General features: G+C 40.5%; 1 protein-coding gene across 6 annotated transcripts in view; it reads left to right on the top strand.

Annotated features, from left to right (window-relative positions):
* The window catches only part of dab1a (DAB adaptor protein 1a), a 249,455-nt gene that overhangs the window by 217,150 nt on the left and 9,138 nt on the right, over positions 1-23,167 (top strand). For 2 of the 6 annotated variants that reach the window (XM_039606719.1, XM_039606720.1), the window contains 7 exons: positions 1,556-1,654; positions 9,571-9,702; positions 14,297-14,416; positions 14,873-14,911; positions 15,369-15,431; positions 16,821-16,874; positions 21,272-21,427. In XM_039606719.1, the coding sequence (XP_039462653.1) occupies positions 1,556-1,654; positions 9,571-9,702; positions 14,297-14,416; positions 14,873-14,911; positions 15,369-15,431; positions 16,821-16,874; positions 21,272-21,427 (663 nt within the window). The remainder of the gene's footprint in view (positions 1-1,555; positions 1,655-9,570; positions 9,703-14,296; positions 14,417-14,872; positions 14,912-15,368; positions 15,432-16,820; positions 16,875-21,271; positions 21,428-23,167) is intronic. The other 4 variants (XM_039606721.1, XM_039606722.1, XM_039606723.1 and 1 more) reach the window with 4 other exon arrangements.

The raw sequence follows: 23,167 nt of genomic DNA, 5'->3' as shown, positions 1-23,167 counted from the left end.
AGGACGTCAACACCCAGAATTAATGTTATATTGCAGCCTGCAGCTGCATGAAGTTCTGTGACCCACAAAAGGCATCAGTTGCCAGCTTCATGCATATTCTGAAGTTCAACATTTAAATATGCATGTTTTGTACATCATAGCATTACTGCACTTTTGTCTGTGTGCGCATGCATATAGAGTTTGTTGCCATCTTTCTATGCAAATTGCTATAAGCGAGAGGTTGAATAAGAAGGATAGAAAATGGGGTTGTTATAATTTATAGGGATGACGACGATCAGTGCAAGAGGAAGTAAAGGAGGTTAGCCATATGGATGAGAAGGGGATTGGGATGAATGTCTCATTTGCAAGGACAGAAACAATTAGAGGGAGGGGTAGACAGATGGGGCAGTTAGCAGCGAGGAGATGGCATATAGGAGGGGAATCATTTGGATGATAGGTGAAAGAGAGACATGAGTGAGGATGAAGATGAAGAAAAATAGGCCATTTTCTATTCAGTCCTAATGAACGACCTTGTTTTCTGAAATAATTGATTGCAGAATTATGAAAAACAGGCTTTGAAATTCTGTTACATAAAAAATGTTGAAATTCTTCCCTAAGAAGTCGCATCTTTAAACAAAACCTAGATTTTGCATCTTGTCTCTACAAATGTATGCTGAAAGAGTTTGAAAACACTGTCGGAGTGAAGAGTGCCTCATTCATTATTAATTTCCCTTTAAATCATATTGCAGGAGATATTTGAATTGAGCAAATTACATTTACGCTTTGTTTACGTGTAGTGAAAACTCTATCCAGCGGAGACCCGTAAGGGTGAGAAGAGGACCGACAGCTCATTGATCAAACAGCTTCCCTCCTCCTCATTTATTCAGACAGAAAATCCATCAACTCCTTTTCTCTGATCTCTCCACCTTTTCTTTCATACTGCTCCTCCCTTTTCTATCCAGAATCCTTCGTTTTTGTGATCCAGCTCTTCTCCTGTCTTCTTTTTGTGACTCGCCTATGCAAATGGTGATGAGGTGAAAATGAAGAGAAACTTAAACCTTTACATATACTTACAGCTATAAACAATCAGTATGTTGTTTGACTGTATGCTGAGTGCATTGTAGCAGTTGTACTGTGTTAAATACACTTTCCCAAACCTTTTAAACAAGTTATATAAATTAAGTTGTTCCAGTCAGCAGCAAGCTATTTTTAAGCAAAGCAACTTTTTATTATTAAATAAAAACTATCGTGACATTTCTGACATTCTCAATAAACTAGTCATTGATATCGATCTCCTTTCACATCATCCCTAGTCTTTTTGTACAAAGAAGGCATGGTGCCCTTACACAATATAGTGAAATGTTGTTTGTTGGATGAGAATAAATGAGAAACCTGCCACAAATAATTTAAAGATTATAAGTTGATGCCAGTATGTGAGACTCATTGCTGATTTTTTAAAGACATAGTTATTGCCTTTATTGACAGCTGTTGGCAACTGCATGTACATTTCTATACTGCTTCTGACATGGTTGTATGGATTGTGTCTCTGTGTGTGTCTGTGTGTGTGCATCCTCAGGGTATAGCTGCAGCAGCACGGTCTAAAGGAGAACACAAACAGAAGGTGTTCCTGACCGTTTCCTTTGGAGGGATCAAAATCTTTGATGAGAAGTCAGGGGTAAGTTCTGAAGCAAATTTGATTCTCTTTACTTGTGGGTCTGTGTTTGTGTGTGTGTTTGTGTGTTCATGCACTTGTGTTTCATCTATTAATGAGGCATCTCCATAAGAGGGAGGGACCCCTGGGGAAATCAGGAGGCCCTAATTGAAACCCTGAGAACAAGGCCTCAGTAGATGAGAGAACATGGCCGTCCCATTGTCTTCCTGTGTGCAAACAGCAACTACACTGGTTTTATATTATGCCCCAGGATTAAGCATTTTCCATCTTACACGGCTGCTTTTTTGGTTGACCGATATGATCTGTCCAGACTTCATCGACCGTTTTCAATCAATCCCCTGGTTCATTTTTTAGCTCTGTTTACTGTCTGTTAACTGACCCTGACTCTCCCTCTATCACTTAATTTGCTAGGCGTTTTTCCCAGTGGCTGATAAGATCTAAGACTCACTTAAATCCATGCAAAAAAGCAATAAAACAAGAAGTGTAATATTGAATTTACTGGCAAGTACCCACAACCCTTAGATATATTTGGAGCAGACGCAAGTAGAGAAGAAGATTAATGTAGTTATAGAAAGGCCAGTGTGTAGGATTTAGTGGCTTCTAGTGGAGGTTTGCATTGGAACAAATTTAATGGACCTTCCTTCCTCTTGCTCCCCAGCTCAAATCTACTACTCCTACTGTAGAAACAAGGCCGTTGCACATAACGGATTCCTTGGAAGTGCATACAAAAACATAGTTGCAGGTTGTTATAATTAAATTATAATTATGACTACCATATTCCATCTATGGTAATAGGTACTGCCTATAACCTACACAGGGTTCTTTAAATGCCGTTGCAGAGTAAGTATGATTGTAAATCAGGGAAAATGACCAGACATGTTTAGGATCATTTGATAGGTGTTATTTAGGCTCAAACCTGTGGTACCTATCATTCCTTAATCAAGAACTATAATATCTATAATATCTCTGATGACTAAAGTGGCCATTTTCCCCTGTTTTCTGTGTCTAATAATGGAGAATTACTTCCCTGTTAACTCTTTACCCCTTGAAAGCCTACTAGGAGTAACCCTTAAAGAAGTTTCTCTCATATTGCATCAGAAGTTAATGAGGGTAGTGTCTGGCCTTGAAAAAACAGGAAAACTATTCCAGTGGTTGTCAAACCACATCCTTTTTGATATTTACTTATGTTTTCGTTAAGGGTCCAGAGGAAGTCATCAAATATTGCCTTTATGTGGGAAAAGAGTTAAATTCTATAAACTTGTAAAAATCTGTCCAACGAATTAATGTTGTTATTTTGAGGTGTTTGGCTGAGTTGTGCTGCAGCGATTCTTTCTGTATGTTTGTTTTTATATTCATCTTGGCAGCTGCAGAAAAACAGGCTTATTTTTTAAACATAATACAGCAACTGGTTTTTTTTTATGTGTACATATGCAGTGTGAGCTGTCTGTTTCACTGTCTGGCTCTGAGTGTGTCTGATTGTGAATGTAGACTGGTTTAGATAGAATATAAAGCTTGCTGCTCCATACCGAGCTTTAGTGGTTGACACGGTAAGCCTAAGATTTACACTTTGTCGGAGCCAGAATGCGCTGACACTGTATGTGTGTGTACCCAGCAGTGATTCAAAAGTACCTTGTATTAGACAGGCAAGACTCGGTAAACAACGACCACCCACGTGGCAGCCATGTTGAATACAAGCACATTCAATCCTTTGTACCTCTTCTTATAACACTCATAATCCTTATCTTATTTCTCTTCTTGATGGCTCAAAATTTAGACACTGAAGGATAACAAGAGCTAAATAGAAAAGTAAGTGATAGATGCAGAAGTAGAGAGCTAGAGTTGTAGAAGAGAAGAAGCAAGAAAAGTCCAAGGGGAGGAAGGAGAGAAAAAAGGATGTGAAAAAGATAAATAGAGGAAGCCTGTGATGGAGGAGCAGAAGGAGACTGAAACAGAGTTAGAGGGATAGGTGGAGAATCAGTAAGCATATGTCAAAGTAAAGCTCTCTACAGGGAGACCTTGTCCTCTGTCTCTGCACATTAATATTAACTATAGAGATATGCTGTCCTTACTATCAGCCCTTCAACCACTCCTAATGGCAAAGGAGGGAGGGAGAGAGGGAGACGGAAAGAAGAGAGAATGACTCTGCTGAGGTTCAGGGATCTTGACAGTCTCATTCCCCTCCTGGTGCATCAGTCAGCCAGATGGGCGGATGGATGTATGGGTGAACGAATGGATGGATGGCCTCTCTCTTGGAGGAGGGAAGGTCGTGCAGGATGGAGGGAGGTGGTGCTTGAGATGGAGGAGAATAAGAGGGGAGACATTAATCTAACAGAGGGCAGGCCAGCATGCTTCTCTTCCTGTCAGCCTCTCTCTTAAAACGCACACATGTGCATACACATAGGGACACTTGTGCATTACTACCCTCTTCAACCCCTTTGACCAAGTCTCAATACGGGGACAGATGAAAAACTAGCATGAGTGAAGGGCTGAAATGGTTAGTTTGCACGCTGCTCCTCAGAGAGTGAAATCAGAAAGATCAACTTTTCTGCCAGCAGAAAAGACTACAAACAACTGGCGTCCAGACAATTCAATAAATTTAATTTGGGTCTTATCAGATATATTGTCACTGAATGCAGACAAGGAACTACCCAATTTATAGTATTATTTGGTTGGTGGGGCTAGAGGAATGAAAAGGGGGGCGGCTGTGAATTAAGCAGTGCTTGTTCTCAATGAACAAGTTTCATCATTAATCGTTTTACACTAAGGATGAGACAAGTTGGCAAAGGATTCCCACTAAAATAGGGGATACAGGAATTTTGAGCTGAAGTTGATGTGTTTAAGCATCAAAATCTGTATTAAATCCCAACTGTCTATGAATATGTGTGTGACTGATGTGTGACAAATCCAACCGTCATCACAACTGTGGTAACAGTTTTACACATAATTTATTTGATTTGACAAAGATTGTTTTATTTTATTCAGATGTAGCCCAAAGGGCAATGGCATCAACAGGGTCATGGTGAAGCTGGAGGTGAGAGGTGGGGTGCTCCCTAGACAGGTCACTTCTTTTTAGGTTTTAATACGAAAATAGACCTATATCCTTGTAATGTTACCATACTTAGGCTGGTATTCGATGCAGTAAGAAAACTGCTCCATAGGCAAAACACCAGAAAGACTGTGAGCACCAATTGTAATTCTGTGCAAATGAACTTGGCCCATTTTACATTGGAAGGCAGAGGGTTGCAGCAAGTTTTAGGTCAGCCTGTGCCTAAGAAATCAAACAGATCTGTTGCTCTGATGTTTATCACGAACATCTTTAAACATGGTATGCAACCTCTTTCCCCACTGTTGCCTTAAAATCTTGTCAGTGTGGTTAAAGAGCAAACAGGTCTGTTGATGAAGCAATTTCAGTGTCCCTGAACTCTATTTTCCAACAGCTCTGGCACCTGTTTGTCAAACACAACTCAGCATTTTCACATCCAGACTCTTTCACGTGGAAGTTGAACGTTGTCTGTGTAAATGGTCCTTGACTTCTTGTTGGAGAGGAACCAGGTGGTCAAAACATAACTACAAACTAATTCACCATTAAGAATGAGGCCAAACAAGAGTGCATGTTATCCTCACTCATGCATTCGTTGTACACAAATGCAAAGTTAGCAGGACTCAGCAGGAGCCACAATGGAAAATAAGCCGGGTTGAAAATAAGCTGGAGTCATGCTTTAAGCTGTCATTGATATGCCACCAGCTATATCACACATCCACCATCCTTCTGTACTGATTTGTCTTTGTGTTTAGCACAAATACCCTACATTTGTGCTAAACATATACTACATTTACATAATAATGTATTCTATGAGTGGGCTCCTATTTATAAATGTCAAAACAAGCATTCAGACAGAAAATCACATTTGTTATATCATCATCATCCCTCTTTTCTTTCTACATTTAAAATTTAAATACATTTATTTTATGTTTGATGCTCAGATGCTCACTGGAAGTGTAAAACCATTTCCCAAAACTTTAAAGAATCTCTGCAGATGTGCTTTTTAAATTAATTTAATGTTTAATAGGAAGTTTCCATAATAAATGTAGCTCATTAAAAACAAATATTTAAAAGAAATATACACCACCAGTGATAATCAAAATTTCAGAAACTCCAAGTATGCAATTATTTTTCATCTGACAGAAACTCTTTTTATTTAAAAGAGTGGACTCTCTTGATCTACAGTGTAGAGGTGGGCACAGGACGCTTCTTTTTATTTTTTAATCTAATGCAAAAAATAGAAAAAAGACATGTAGGTTTATGCTTTAATCTTAAAAAGTACTTTAGGGAAAGGTTAGAAAAAAAGGAAATCCTTACACACGTTAAGGATTATATGTGATCTGATTGACACTGGCTAGGGGTGGGTACACATCACAAATCACAAACCAGTGTTAATTCATAGCTTGCCTGATTTTAGCATATTAGAGGGGTTATGTCTGTCAGAGCATATCTTAACCAAATTAGTTTTACTTTTATGTCCAGCTAGGGCACCGTAGTTCAAAATCTGTTTCATAAAATATGATTATATTCACATCTTTAGTGCCTTTAGTTGAGGAAAAAAACATCTTAGTATTGTGTCTTTTATTTTCACTTACATTATCCATTATTTTCAGCCAATGCATGATTAACTGTGCGTATATAGCGTTAAAATTAGTAGCATGCTTCTTTCTTTCATTCTATATTCATACAGTTTTCTGATGTAGTGACCTTAAACCAGTGATCGCGAATGAAAGTTTGCTACACTCTGTGCTGTGGTTTATTAATATTAGCCGCCAGCACTTTTTAAACACCCCTACAGAGAGGCCATGAGTGCTCTGATCATTTCAATCTCCTGCTGTAGCTTCAGCCTTTATTCTATTATGAACAGAGTTGTGCAGGGGCATGGCTACGGCCAGATAACATGGCGCCAGATCTTTAGAATGTGCTTGAATTTACAAAATAATACATAAATAAAAGTTATATGATTTATATGCATCCAATTTATTAACTTGTCCAACTTGGTGGTTGTGGAATAGTTGAAGTCTATCCCAAGCTGTTACAGGGTGAGATGTAGAGCTCCTGTCCATCACAGGGCTAGCATAGAGAGACAGACAACCACTCACATGCAAAGATCCACACACATTAAGACTAACCAGTTAACCCAGCATGCGTGCCTCTCAGACCATGCGAACCTAAGTCAGCTCACCATGATTAATGTCTAACAAAGGAAAAATAATGACCTTTCTCAAAAAATATGCTCAAAAAGTAAAAAGTGTGCTACTTTATTCTATATAGACAAGCTAATGGAGTTAATTCCAGGTTTAATTTAGTTCAAATATTGTTTCACACATGTATATTACAAAATAAAAGCAAGAAAAAAGGAACCTGGGTTAAATAACCAGACCTGCTCTGAATCTGATAAAAAAGCTAGTTAAATCTTTAAGTTTAACTGCTAATCTCCCATCATGTTGTTCCTACTGGCTTAAGGCTGGATGGCCTCCACAGGCCCTTTGATGTCGTCTCCCCTCCAGGAGAGAGATGTGACGATCGGGGATATTAGACAGACAGTATCCTGCTGTTTCCTCTCTTCACTCCCAGAATAACAAGGAATATCTTGGTTCAGTGGCCAGCAACTGCTGAAGGGCATGCTGTCCACAGTCCCTCAGAGACACCGACGCTGTGTGTGAAAGATTGTGAGACTGGTACAGCACATCAACAGCGAGAAAAGCAGACCTCAGACCCAGTGTCAACTCTTTGAATCCACCTGTTTTTACAGTGTTTGACCATCTATATCCAACTAAAGCAGGCCGTGTCCAAAACATCAGATGACATCAGCCATTTCCAGTATGTTAGCCGATAAAAAATGTAATTTATCCACCAGAGGACAGTTTGAACATTCCTTGTTGGCAACACATAACCAGCTTCAGGCAGATTGGACTAAGTAATCTACGACTACTTGTGATAAGAAGACAATGCTTTTAAACAGCCTTGTCACATTGTCTTAGTAAGGACTCACAGATAACTACACATAACAAATCCTGCAGAAATCTATTTGTTTGTAGACAAAAATATCAGTCGATATATCAGATTTTTAAAACGCAGATTAATCAGTATGAGTCGGACTCTATGTACAATCTGGGAAATAAGCTTTTTTCTACCTTTTTTTCTAGCATGACACTACAAAAACATTCAAACCACCATAAAAAATGCTAGTAACAGTCTTGTTGGCATAAATGTCTCATGAAGTGAAGTCAAGTGTTGAATATTTCTATCACTGGTTTTGGAGCTTCAGTGATGTTTTGACAAAATTTTAAATTATATGTGCAAAGTTCAATTTGAAACAAATCCCACAACCTTTATTTTTGTCATTTCCTTCCACGACCAGCATGTTAACTTGTTTTACCTTTGTGAGTAGACTTTTGATTTTATTTTTTTGACTCTAATTAGAGTTTGGCAGATACGGCAGATAGAACCGAGGTCCGCTACTCCATCATAACTTATTGAATCTTCCCGTTTCACTACAATTCTTCTGAAAGGTGGCACTTTTACCTTTGTACTTGTCCTGGATGTCAAGTACACTGAGGTCAGGAATGTGTTTTTGATGCTAAAAAAGTGACGTCAATTAGACCAAAGCTTCTGTGAACATTTTCAGCTTTTTATTAAAAAAGTTGGTATTGATTATATGTATTTTTCTACTGTCTAAGCTCTACTTGCTACCAAGACAAAGTGAAGCAATTGAATTTATGCAGTCATTTAATTCTCTGCTCTCTTTGAATCAGAGTCCCTCTTTGTCACCTCACCACCCACCCAGAGATAATTCAATAACCTCTGCAAATGAGCTGTGTGCGTGTGTGTGTGTGTGCGTGTGTGTGTGTGTGTGTGTGTGTGTGTGTGTGTGTGTGTGTGTGTGTGTGTGTGTGTGTGTGTGTGTGTGTGTGTGTGTGTGTGTGTGTGTGTGTGTGCACATGTACATCCTTAGCTGCCAATTTCAGGTCAATCAGAGGTGATAATAATAATCATTACTCCAATTATTAAATTTAGAAGACATGACTCACAGAATGATTATCTGTTTCTGCTGAGGTGGTTGGTGTCTCTCTGTGTGTGTTTGTGTGTCATAGGTCCCGTGTTATAACAGTGTCACTCTACTCTGCCATGTCCCACTTCTGGAGTAGCTTCATACAGAGCAGATGTGTGTGTTTAGCCTCTGATGTATAAGGCTCCAACCCCTAGCATGCACTCAAGGGCTACTGGGTTATTATGTTGACTCTGTGTCTCTGCTCCCAGCATGCATCTGGCATAGACAATAACAACAAAGCAGACATTTAGTGTGACTAACAGAGGGGCTATTGCATATTATGCTGTGAATTGTGAGCGTGTGTTTGTGTTTGTGCGTGTTGTGAGTGAGGGCACAGATGAAGTGATCAAGTCGACAGCTTGCCGAGCTGTGATTGTCACTGATCCCCCCCTCTGTCCTCGGGAAAAACAGTGCCATCTGCCACGGGGCACAGGCAATGCCAGCTTGGCACTCCCCACCCAGACTAAACTAGAGAGGGCAGGGAAGCTAGAAACAATTTAATGTAGGATACAAGGTCTCTGTGTGACTGTGTGTTTTTGTGAGTATATACTTAAGGGGGTTTACATGAGATGATTATGCTTCCCACATGTTTTTGGAAGTATAGATGAGTGCATCCTAACTTTCTGATATAAGTTTTTTTCAAGTTACTGGTTTGGAGCAGACAGTTTAATTATTCACAAAGAATAAATACACTGGCTTTTTATAAAGATGTAGAGTCAGTTTGCTTCTTATCTGTTTTTTAAACATATATATGTAAATACAGGTTTTTGCATCTTTACAGTTTAAAGCTCATCTGTATCATTATGTCATTCCCTGCTACAGGTCCTCCAACACCACCATGCTGTCCATGAGATCTCTTACATTGCCAAGGACATCACGGACCACCGAGCCTTTGGCTATGTCTGCGGAAAAGAAGGGAACCACCGCTTTGTGGCTATCAAAACCGCACAGTCGGTTAGTATTTATATAGATTCAGTCCAATAAGCAGAAAATGAACCCAAACCCCACCTTTCACCTTCACCATTTTCTGAGCTCTTCCGACATTTACATTTGGAAATATCTAAACTAGTGCTGTCAGCGTTAATCTTGTTAAAATGATGTTAACGCCATAACCGCATTAACGCAGTAACTCTCCGTTAGCGAGTTAGCGCGGATCGCCCTGTGCGTGGGGCTGGACAGCGCTAACGCGTTAACGAGCTCATTTTAACGAGATTAACGCTGACAGCACTAATCTAAACATAGTAAATAAGTGATGCTGGCCAGTGCTGATGTTACAGTCCTACTGCACTGTTGCAGCTTGAAGTCTTTGGCACTCCTTAACTGTTGGTCACGTCTACGATCATGATTTAGATTTTCTAAAACTGAAAACAGAGCCCAGAGGATGTTCAGTATAGTTTCCTCTCACCCTGCATGAATAACAATATGGTATTTTATGGATTTTTCATCCAACGACACAAAAACACGTTGTGTAGCCCAGCTCTCTTTGTGTTTAGGTTAATTTATGATTCATCAGGCTCTTTTCTCAGTAACACGAACCTCTTGACATTTAGATAAGGACCCTTGAATACCAGCTCATGTCGCTTTGTGCTGTTCATCAAACAAACTGTTTACCGAGTAGATCTGCAGCTTTAGGTTTCGTGTGTCCAGAACAGCGCAGTTTCGGTTCTGCGTCGGCATACTCTATATAATATTGAGTACTTCTTTCAGACCTTTTATGATTGTTGCTGCTGTTGTTGTATGCGCCTGGCTTGTTTCGTCTGGATTCAGCTGGCTCTCTCTGTAGCCATATTGATTTCCCATAGTGAGTCGATGAGGGTTTGAGTGTGTGTCACCAGCTCTAATGGCATATCCATCCTCCTAGGGCCATGAACCGTGGCTCTTTGACTGAGACAGATATGCGCCAGTCTGCACTCACAAATACAGCAGCCGCATTTCCATTAAAAAACAGTTGTTCAGAAAATGTTACCCTGCGTAACAGTGAAGCACAACGGTAAGTTCTCATCCGTCAGCTAAGCTGCCTTTTGCCTGATGTGTGCCTGAGGAAAGGTCATAATTATATTTTACTTCCATTTTCAGGATTTGAACCAGCCATCACTAACACTCAGACTATTAGTTGTGGAGCAGACAATAAGAGGGATGGAGGCACAGAGCTCATGGCCGAGGCTGTAATTGGAAAGTAACTGCTTTGATGTGAATTAACAAAGTGTCTCTGTTGTCATGAAGACTAAGACTTAAAGATGTTCCGAACAGGCCAATTTAAGGTCGCATTCAAAAGTAATTGGCTTACCACTCAAATCAAAGTCTCAGCACAAGAAAGACATGTTTTATTTAGTCAGTTTTAGTGAAGATAGCAAGACTCTAATTGTGAAGAGAGGATTGTCAGTCATTGTTATAACTTTTCTAGAAAAGTTGCAGCTGTAATTAGTATGACCCGCTTTGTTGTTTACAAAACCTAGGTTCCAATTTGTAGAGAGGCTACAGAGAGTTCAAATGTAGTTTAATGTATTACATTATTTATGACACAGTAACAGATGTAGCCAGTAAATCCTTTATTTTGAGCCCATAGAAGTTATTTAGACAAAGTTAACAACATGATTATTTGTGAGTGTTTTTCTCTAAGTAGTCCACTTTTACACATCCTCATTTTTATTTTATGATCATTTTTCTAATGCACATGCTTCCTCATGCAAATTCTGTCATGCAAAGGTTTTCAAAATGACTTCCAGATTTACCGATTTTCTAAATTTAAGAAAACAGAAATTTAAGAAATCGCTAATTGAATTTAATTCAGACAAGACAGGTTTAAAAAAAATCAGTGCACCAAGAAATACGTTCAGGAATATCCTGAAGATATTCCGCTAACAACCAACAGCAGAATTTAATTTGGGCAATGAGACTGAATCTCTTGCATTAATATTTAGTAGAATTGGAGACTCATCTTCTGCTCTAAAATCCTGATCCGGGCAGATTTTATTAGAACTGTGTCTGCAGTAAAAGTCTTTATCGTTACTTTTTGTTAGAATCATTTATCAGGTTTGCCGTAGGCTATGAATTAGTCATCTGTGCTGAACTGAGGTTATCTCATCTCTCTGGTCCTATGAGCAGGCCACTCCTCCTCAAAGTTTTCTGCATTAGCACTTTTAGAATTCAGTGCTTTTCTCTGCTCACTCTCTTTTCATACCTAGAGGTTTTGATCGAGGAAAAGCAAAAAAGAATGGGAGAGAAATCACAAGAGAAGTTGAGGATTAGAGCACGCGTTTTCAAATGTAAAACAGATCTGAATTTAAAAGAGTGACAGTATGTTTCAGTGTTGGCTCAGCAGGAGAGAAGTTTACCCCAGCGTGTATGTCATGTGCCTTATTCAGCTCAGAATATCTTGCAGAAAGCCAACACTAAAATAGAGCTACATTTTGCACAGCATTCAGTCTATGAACTCTGGCTGCACTTCGCATAGCTCCAGTCAATAATTGATTAGGTTTGAAAGACCGTTGTACTATAAGACTCTTTGTTATTGTGCTGTGACAGTAGTTATAGGTTGTGAGTCATCTCGCTGCTTTGTTGTCACCACTTTTGTTCATTCGAGGAAAGAGGTACAAAGGTAACACAAGGCTACAATTTTTGCTGCGTGAAACAATAGATCATGCAGTGACTGTGTTCACTCCCTGCCCGTTTCCATGAAAGTGTGCAGACAGCAATGTCTTAAAAATACTTACGTGTTCTGAGTTACGTCACTTATGCCTCAAGGTCAGTGTTTAATTACTTGAAGTGGCACAGAAAAAAACACTTTGAAATTTTTGGCATCCAAGCACTTGCTCATAGTGGGTCATATGATTGTTGAGGTTTTCTCTGTTGTATTATTGTAGGGTCCACCTTACAATATAAAGCGCCTTGAGGCGACTGTTAGAGGTGGGCAGAACAATCCAAATATCGATAGTGTCGATACCAACTCTGGTATTGGTATTGGATCGATACTAGCCAAATAGGATCGATACTTCCTTTCAGTATGTAGCCCACTGAATTGTGTTAAATTATAGATTTTTGGGGAATTAAACAATACACCTCAAACATGCACTATGAAACATGTCAAACAACAGAATTTGACCCAAAACGCTTTAGAGAAGTTGGAAGATGTGTTTTGTTGTGATAACGAAGTATTATAGAAAATAAAAATCAGAGTGAGTTAGTGGCGATGAGCCATCTCTTAAGTCATGACACACTGTCTCCCCAACATAAGCTGCCTTTACAGGTTAAAAGTATCGGTATTGATATCAGCACTTGGTTTGCTTGGTATTGAATCTGCAGTATTCCACAGCACTAGTGACTGATGTTGTGATGAACAAAATTGAATTAATTTTTTTCTTATATTTGTACTGTGAATAGATTCCTGAAAAGCTAGAGCATTTGTCTTTTTTCTGTTACAATTTTATTTGGGCAATTTAAATTATGAGGGTGTATTCTGCTGGATCAGCTTTCTGTAGGCAGAAGTTGAAGTATAATCAAAGAAGAGCACTTTGTGTAATACATCTTCGAGAATGAAAACTTGTCAGATCCTGTACAGCAGTTTCTAATGCATATTCTTTTTTATCTCTACTATGTATCTACAGAATTACAAGTTAAATCTACAAGGAGCATTTAAAATGTTGCATGACTCTGTCTGTAAAATGCAAAGAAACCTGATTTTTATCATAGATGACTTCCCCTTTTAAGTTAAACCACTCTATGGTCCTGTTCTAACCAGTTGTGCTTGTTTTCCTGCAATGCATACTGGATGTCCTCTAGTGTCTAGAAGTGGTGGCCCTTCTATAAGTCTTGGGGAACCATATCTAATTAGTTGGCACCACAATTCAGGTGTTTCTGGCGAGTGTTATCCCTCCCCCATGGTTCAAGACATTACAGTAGAGCCTCAGTCTGGAGGATTACTTCAGAGTGCACAACCCTGTGAAGGTAAAAAGCAGAACATGCTCTTGGTCACACTCCTGACTTATGTGCTTTCCTCCACCTTCTACTCCAGAAACAGCTGTTCTGTGTTTGGGTCAGAGTCAGCGATCAGGGTCTCTTAATGGGTTATGTCAAACTCACACAGTCTTCACAGAAAGCTTCATAACTCAAAAAGAAAGCTCAGTAGAGACACAGAAGAGGCCTCTTCTCTGTGCATTTTTGTCAAATTGCAAATGCAAATCTGAAAAACCTGCAAGGGTAATGATCAGAATTAACTTTACTTGTCTTAAAAGTCAGAATTTACTAAATAAATTGAAGAGAAACGTGCAGTTGTTAGAATTTGCAGCAGGGTGTGCGATAAAGTGACAGTGAGATGGGGCAGATTAAATGTTTTGGCCTGAGGCCTCTGCATCATTAAAGTGAATGAGGTGGTCTCTTTTTCCACACTGTTCATGTCAGTCTGATCATGGCCTTAAACTCCTGTCGTGAAGTTGGGCTGGGAGATTAATCACCACATAACTAGAATGAACATGCAGTTCTTGAGTTCTGATTGGTGTTGTGCTCCTGTTAATGCCTGTGTTAATGGTTGGATAATGTGTCCTTGTCCTAGGCTGAACCTGTGATTCTGGACCTGCGGGACTTGTTCCAGCTCATCTATGACATAAAGCAGAGAGAGGAGAGGGAGAAGAAGGCCCAAAAAGACAAGCAGTGTGAGCAGGCGGTGTACCAGGTACTCTTATCAACTCTCTGGTATTTTTTTCTTTTAAACAATTTCCTTAATCATCTGCCATAAGTATGATGAGGTTCATGTGAGAGACTCTTGACAGATGAGTCAGGTAAGACTTAAAAAAACATCAAAGAATAACATACGGAGCACCCACTTTCAGGTTTCATCAGTGGCACCATCTGCCCATTGTGCTTATTTCACCTTCCTCTGTTCTGTCTTCTGTACGTCTCCTGTTTAATTTTCTCTTTATCTCTCTGTCTCGCTCTCTCTCTGATGATTGCCAAATGATTATCTGAATGCTGGGAAGCCGCTATGTCTCGCTGTGCTTTCCGCCTACTCTCTCTACTTCACCGGCTTAACTCTCCGCCTCTTCCCTCTCTTCTGTCTTCTCACCCCTGCTCCTCTCTCCTCCCCGTTTGATCTCTCCCTCTCTTTCCTGCTGCCGCCGCTCATCCGCAGACAATACTGGAGGAGGATCTGGAGGACCCTGTCTACCAGGTAACTTCTTGACCAATCCCATTGCTGCTGTCACCTGCTGCATTTCTAGCCAGTCAGCTTGCTCCTCTGTGTGTGCACTGTGGGGAGACAGCTGCTGTTTGGGTAGATCTTCGTAATAAGCACAACACACGCTGTTTAGAGGGTTTGCCGATGTATACAAAGAGCCAGTAGGAGACACTCATATCTGTGTGTTCATGAGTCTGTAGCTGGGGGTGCATGATTAGCTGAGAGATGTGTTTGCTTTCTCAGTTGCTCTGGGTATTTATTACTGCTTAAAGCCTCCTCCGTGTGTCACTGGGATCTCTTCTTCAACTGCTTTTTAATGAGAACCTATTGACAATGCTGTTTGACTAATCACCTCTGCAGTTTTCACTTCTTTTCTCTCAATTTCTTTATCTTCCAATTTCCCTCCTGCTTCTTTTTCCCCCCTCTCTTTCCCGTGCTGCTGACGTTGTAGTACATTGTGTTTGAGGCGGGACACGAGCCCATCCGTGACCAATCAGAAGAGAGCATTTATCAGGTACCCACAAGCTCATCTTGTTTGCTTGTGTCTTATGTAGCTTTAAACTACAGTTACTGTGGTTAATCTGCTGACAGGGAGTTCCTAAAAGCGTTTAAGCTACAGAGATTTAATCACTTATTTACTGTCCAATCGGTACAAGCTGCATTACTCTTTAATGGGATAAATATACTGTGGCCTGCTCATAGAATTAATTGCCGTTTTTACACATGAAAACAGCAATTGTAGATACAGGAAATAAAGACTTTAAGAATCTGAGGCAAACAACCAGCCAACACTCTCCAGAGGGCCCTGATAGCTAAAGCTAGCTACTCCTGGGAGATGAGGCTTTCTCTGGGTGCACTCCTCAGAGATGTGGGTAGACCTCCGAGGGATAAAGAGGGGGAGGGTTGGGTGCGCGTGGAGGGGATGTGGAGGTTATTCCTGGTGTGTGTGGAAGGAAGACCCCTCCTCTTTTTCTCGCCTCCCCTCCCTCTTTTCCCAAGAAGATGAAAGAAAGCGGGGGAAAGAAAGATTAATCACCAGCCTCTCGTTTGATCTTTAAATAAAATGGATTGAAATAGAGGGAGCGCTGGCGCGTGCACAATCGTACGCAAACAAATACACGTACAAACAAACCCCCACACACACATCATGCGTAAAAAACGTGCAGCTCAGCCAGCCTCCAGCCACAGAGGAACTAATGTATGAATAAAGATGGCAGCTTCTGGAAATAAACATGTGAAAGAAGTAAACAAGGCATTGAAAGGAGGAGAAAGAATGGGACAGGCTGTGCTAGATAGATATCCACATTTTTCCTCTGTGCTATTTTTTGTTTTTCATTTACCACTCTGATTAGAGCACATCCAGCTGGGGAAGGATAAAACTTTGTTTCAAGCCTTGTGCCACTGTAGGAGAAATCAAACCATAGGAATCTCAGCATTCATACATATCAGAATTTTGCTATCACTGCTCATTGTTTCTTCTCATTACACACAGACTCAGCTCTATCTGACTGTGTGACATAGAAATATTACATGTCTCCGTGTGTGACAATCTGAGTTATTACATGTCTGTGGATGTGATAAGCTGCCTTATCCATTCTTTATTAGAGAGAGAGAGAGAGAGAGAGAGACCATCACCACAGGCTGATAGTCTTCTGATTAACCTAGTAGATGAGTTCTCACTCAAAAGATTTTAATTCTGATTATCCCTGCACACACACACACACACAAACACTTTACTAGTGATTGATATGATTCCAGGAGAGGCAGGTTCCAGGGTTTTGAGTTGGCATCCAGTTTGTCGCAGTGCTGGAACAGTGATGAAGTGTAAAGTTTTATTGCTTAATTACTCCAGAGGTAACAGGCTCTCTTGGCTGTTCTCTGAATCTATTGGTCGATTGTATAGGTTCCCACCAGTCAGCAGAAGGAAGGGGTCTATGACGTCCCAAAGCGACACCCAGTGAGTGACCGTGTGTATGCCCGTGTCCGACCTCCCGCCCCCCTCAGCCTGCCTCCCCCTCTCAGACAAACCTCTCAGCTGTCCCACGTGTTACTCAACGTGGAAAGCCTTTCTGCTTCAGCGCTCTCCCATCATGCAGTCATGTGGAAGCTCTAATTTCGCATTTTATTCTACTTCCTTTTAATATATCTCCCACACAGTGATCAGGATGTCTAATTTTCCCCTGAGAGGTTTGCTGGGATCCAGTGCCTCATGCAGTGTGCTGTGCTATTGTACTGCTTGTGCTGTAGTTATGGTGGCTGGTGCCGTTCTCCTCGTGCCCCGTGGTGCCTGCTCCTTATGGTTAACTGGGATAATGTGTGTGTTTGGATGTTTGTGTCATGTCAGCTTTCTCAGTGAAGCATGCTTGGCTGTGGTTTGGCCAGTCATGAAGCTTGCATGATGTTATCCCAGACTGCGCTGATCACGTATTTTGTCACTGTTATATTTTAGTTAAGATTATGTAATTGCGTCTGACTGTAAATCTGCATGACATTATATATTTAAAATATACTTGAGCTTTGTTGAGCAGTTTTTCACCCTGTCTGTGCCTTTTGAATGAATGTTTGCAGTGGAAATCTGTATTCCTGTTTGCGTGTGGACATGCAAGCCTCTGTTCACACTGCCGGTAGTTATAATGAAAGATGACCTTGACCACTGTCAGGCTGTGCTATAACTCAGCTGCTCTTTATCTGCCCATAAAGATGGTAGTTATATTGCGGCCTGATTTAATCTACTAAAATCTCCACACTCACAATAATCAAGCTGTTGATCTGCTGGTGTGTGTTTTGGTTTACGAGTATTTGAGCTTATATTATTTGAACACACACTCCCATTTAGCTCTAATTATTTTGTAGAGCTCACCACCAGTGCCTGCAATCTCTTTGTGTATTCCACTGCTGTAATGGATCGCTAAACTGGACTCCTCAACGTCACTACTGGCAGTGACGATCTCACTCTATGAATTTTGGTAGTCTGGAAATCAGTCTTGCAGTTTTCTGGCTGCATATTATCCCCAGATTTAGTAAGAAGCTTACAGGCACCATAGTATTTCTGTTCTCTCCTCACCCAGCCCACAACACATGCTGTTATTTGGATTGCCTTTGTGTTGGCAGGTGTCTGAACGTGAACAAATCCAATATTTCTCTCTTGTTGTGCAACCAGTTGGGCTAGTCAGTCCATTGTGGCTTAAATAAAGCAGATTCAAGTCTTTTCTGCTTCCCAGTCAGTCAGAATGTGAGCATAGATCACAGAAATATAAATGGACCAGAGAATTTTTTTTAATTTCCTTTGTGGCAGACAACTTGTAGGGTAATTTGCAGATACTTTCATTTAAATTAAAAATAAAATCCGGGCATCAGAGGGTTAAAAAGTGCTTCTGTGCTGATCTCTCTGTGGATTAAATGTTTCAAGTATGTTGCTCTTCAGTCAGTAGTGTGACACCAGAAGTCAAACTCCAGCCATCTTATCATATTATAAATATAAGCACACTCCTGATGTCCAAGTATGGTTTATTTATATAGCACTTTTAAGACATTAAGGTGTTAAAAACACAGTCAAAATGAACACGTCTGAATGTGTCTGAATATGATTTTTTTAAAGGATACCACAGAGTTAAGGGTGCAAATTGAGAGAAGTAAGCTGTTCCACAGGTTTGGAATTTACAGCTCCCGTTAGTTTTCAGACGGGTGCGTGGAATCACAAAAAAAACTCTACCTGTGGATCTAAAGATCCAGTTTGGTAAATATGGGTGGAGTAGATCATCAAATGTCATCAAAGTGCTGCTAGAATAGCTCAATTGAAACTAAATATGGGGAATTCAGCTAATTGCAGACTTAATTTAATCACATTTATGTAATATTGAACTGAGTTATTATGGTGAAAGGAATTTAAGGGAAATTTTTTGGTTATATGGAGTGACAACTTGGTTTTCAGTGTTGCTAAAATAAAGCTGAAATGATGTGTAAACATAGATATTAGGATGTAATCTTCTTATTCTGCTGTCTATAGCAGAAATGTTGGTAGCTGAGTGACCAGACACAGCAGCAGGTTTGTTATTTGTAGTGGATTCATTATTTATTTTATTGACAATAGAAATTCACCGTCCTCTCAGAGGGACTGACAGTAGCCAACAGTGCAACATGACATCGATGTACACACTACACCTAGATGAAATGATCTCATCGGCTGAAATGTGACCTCCTGTCTAAAGCAGTCTCTTCTCTTGTTTAATCTGTCACCGTCTTAAATGATGGCAAATCAATAAAACACACACACATACACGCACACACACATAAAGCGATTCCAATCTACTGAGCCCTTGACCCTCTGGGACCTGAGAGAGTCTGTTGAATCAACAGCAGCCCTCAACACCTTAGAGTTCACATGCAGAGGTCAGTGTATTTCCACCACACATCAAGCCAACTCAAACACTGCACTACCTTAATAGAATATGACTGCAGACTGCTTATAAAAGATGGACAAGTGATTACTTAGTGACTTATTAGTAAAACACAAGATTGCACTTAACAAAACTGAAGTGCAGACTTTGTGCATGATGTGTTTGTATATTAAGCACACAGAAAGGCATATTATTTGTTAGGTAATTGCACTACATCTCCTTCAGTACAGTTATTATGAAGGGGGAAATGAGTGATAGAAACCAGAAGTAGAAGGCTGTGAATGTGTTTATTTCTGCTCTAAAATTGGGTATTTTAACACTGGACTTTAAGGAGATTGACTCACTTTGGTGTGAGCCTGAATTGGAAAGTTGCAGAACTGCAGATATTGGCACTCCTGCATTAGCTTCAGTAGCATGATCAGTGACATCATCACAAATATTCAGCTTGTTGTTGATTTTGTGGCATTCAGAACAAGTATTCCCAACAGGGAAAATGATGGACAAACTATCCAACGGCAACTTTCTTCTTTGCCTTCTTTATTTATATATCACCAAACAACTGATACTGGCATACATATTGGTCGAGCTCTAAAAATGACATTGTGTGTGTTTGTGTGTGTGGTGGCCTGTGAGACAGAAAAGGAGAAAAAGAGCTCTAAAAATGAGTTATTGTTATCCTTGTGTGTCCGGTTGTGTTATGATTTTCGTTGTATGTGTGTGGCTTTGCGTGTGGCAGGTCAGCGGGGGTTTTTTTGGTGCGTGCCAATGTGATCAGTCACACGGCGGGGGATCAGCAAGGTGGTGTTAATTAAAGGGGATGCGTTAATTGTATGCAGAACACATGTGCACAGGTAATTACTGTTTCCCTAGAGACAGCTAATTGATAGGTGGCGGCAGTACTGATAAAGATAAAGGGCCAGGCAAAGAGATGGCGAGAGTGTATAATGGGCGCAGAGGGATAATTGGCAGGGCAAAAGAGAGAGAGGGTTGGTCAGACAGGGAAAGTGAAAGAAGAAAGATGGAGAGAAATAGCAGAGTGGAGCTTTAAGTGATGAACACAGCAGATCCTGCATGATTTAAAATATGCTCCACCCATCCAAAAGAATCAGATGGATTAAAATTTGGATTTTTAATAAAAATTAATATGGTTAGTATTGAGCAATCTGTTATTGTTCTTTTCACTGTCAACTAATGATGGCCATACCTCATGCTTTCCTGCAACTAAAATAATACATTCACTATTGCTGTCATTCAGTGAATACTATAGCATAGCCTGTGCCAGTGTTGGTGAAAGGAACAGCAAAGCCCATCACTGTGCTGTAGCCTACAAAATGTTGGAAGTTGTTTTGTGCAATCAGATTGGAGCGCAAAATACATGGGAGTAGTGTGTTGGTATGACCCTTTCACATGTCTTCTTTTCCCCGGCTATAGTGGTTTAATAGCAAATGGGTTTTTTCCAATTATGTACTCCCTCACTGTGCTCTCACATGAAGCATGTTAGTTAAACCAGCTCTGTTTTCTATGTCTGCCTGCTTGTCAGTCTCACACTGTGGTTCCTGACGCATGGGAGCAGGCTTTACAGAAACACAAATAGGGTTTAAACCCCAGCTCAGTGCTGTAGTTTAGACAAAAGGTAGGGATGATCTTTAAACCTCTTTAAATCTTCACTTGGTCTCTAAGTCAGGCAAGAAGAACACTGTTCTGTGACTGTGTGTGTGTGTGTGTGTGTGTGTGTGTGTGTGTGTGTGTGTGTGTGTGTGTGTGTGTGTGTGTGTGTGTGTGTGTGTGTGCATCACTAGAACACCTGCAATCCATCATGTTCCTCGCTTTAAAGAGACTCATTCCACCTCACTCTGTCCTCCTCTTTCTCTCAGCGTGTATGAAAGATAACTAACATGTTTGTGTGTGAGAACATTTTCATCCCACCTGCCATCTAACACTGGGGTTGTGATTGCAGAATGGACACAAAAAAAAACCCCACCACCGTCACCAGCACCATCATCAACATCATCATTCTCATGAACAACCCTTTCACCAAGAACAAACTGAACAGCAGCAGCAGTCGCTGTCAGGGGCACATCTGATAGACTTAGACCTGGATATGGTGACTCAGGTAAGGTGTTACAGTATACTAACATGCACTTTGTAGTTCAAACTAATGCAGTGTTCAAAGCTCTAAACAGGGAACGTAATGTCCTGATCGTTAGTTGCCGTGAACTGCTCTTTAGTCACGTCCTCAGATGATCTTTGGTGTTCGCATCCTCGTCTGTACCTCCAACTTTGTTCTTCTGTAGTCATAAGTGACCCCAACTCTTAACCTCTGTCATTTATGAATAAAACATGCAACCTTGTTGTTGCCATAGTAACCAGGTTCAGGCAGGAGTAAAGTCAAGAGCCGCATGGGTGCACCCGTGCATTCACGCCGGCGTGTTGTCCATGTGTGAAAGAGGGCAAGCCAATATAATAGAGAGAAAAACTCTCACTTAGCTCAGAGCGGAGGTCCTTTAAGGGCGGAGTAGACGTAAAGGTCAGAGTGTCTGTCAGAGAACTGGTGTGGGGGTCAGCAGGGTTAGCAGACAGCAGCGGTCATCGCGGCTGCGGACACACTAGCACTGCCTCTCAGAGCACATTAATAAAGCATTCATAACACTATGATAATCACAGCAACCTGACCTCACCACCCCGCCGCCGCACACGTAAAGAATATTGAGCGAATGGAAACTGGACAGAAAGTCTATAAATATTCAACTTCCTGCGCTGTTTGAACACTCTCTGCAGTACATTTTCCCCGTGCATGTGGTTTCACATTAAAGAACATTAGCACGGGCTCCGTGTCATTGACGAATGATTCATTGATGAATGCCAGAGGAAATTTATTGTAAAGTTAGAAAAACTCTTAAAATGTGTTCTGTGAGTGGACATACTCTTATCAGTGCCTGTGAATGCACTATTTTGTCTATCTTGGATATCTGGCTTATCTTGTTGATTCCATTTTGTCTGCTTTGCTAAACTCTGCTGCAGCAGTAGTATATATTACAACTTCCTATGCCTCTTAGTAAAAAAAAGCCTTCTAGACTCATAATGTAAAACACCATGCTCACAGATCCATTTTCTGATACGTGTAAAAAGAACTTTGTGGCCTATGCGTGACCCAGGAGAGTGAACAAAAGGGAAGATATTCCAAGAACATTCATTATCTCTAAAGAATTTATCTGCATCCATGATTTATGCTAATCTCTGACCATGTGTTCAAGGCTTAAATTCCTTTATCAACTAAAAATAGACTATCCTTCACTTGCCACCAGCCTAAAGATATTAATAATGTGCAAAAAAAGAGGCAGATACTAAAGTGAAGGATCATGAGGGAACTGTGAAAGGGAAACAGAGCAGTACAGAACCAATCCGGATTGAATACAAAGGCTGCTGTCTCAGATAGTTATTCCCTCTGGGACATACCACATATCTTCCACAAGAAGGAAACATTAATGACTTGTCCAAAAGACGACACTGCTACAGTAATGATACTAGAGGGTGTGGTAGTCTGCTTTTAGATCCACTGATGGAAAGAATCTTAATCTGAAGCAGATGACAAAGATTGTGATAACTCCTGGTAGGTATGCCATCATAATCAATCATTTCATCTCATTATCCCATCTCTCCACACCCCTCTTTTACCTCTTCTGTTGCTGCCAAAGTCCTCAGGTAGGTAACTCTAACATACCGAGCTAATGTCGCGTTGCATGCGGTGTATGATGCACGTTGCACTGGAATGTAGAGCAATTCAGAAATTGCATGTAGTCTAATATTCCCGTGATTGTGCCTGACTGCTATTATACGCTTTCTCTAATTCTCA

Source organism: Oreochromis aureus, linkage group 23 (genome assembly GCF_013358895.1).
Source record: "Oreochromis aureus strain Israel breed Guangdong linkage group 23, ZZ_aureus, whole genome shotgun sequence".
NCBI lineage: Eukaryota > Metazoa > Chordata > Actinopteri > Cichliformes > Cichlidae > Oreochromis > Oreochromis aureus.
The sequence above is the reverse complement of the archived record's forward strand: the minus strand, read 5'-3'. Positions and strand labels throughout refer to the sequence as shown.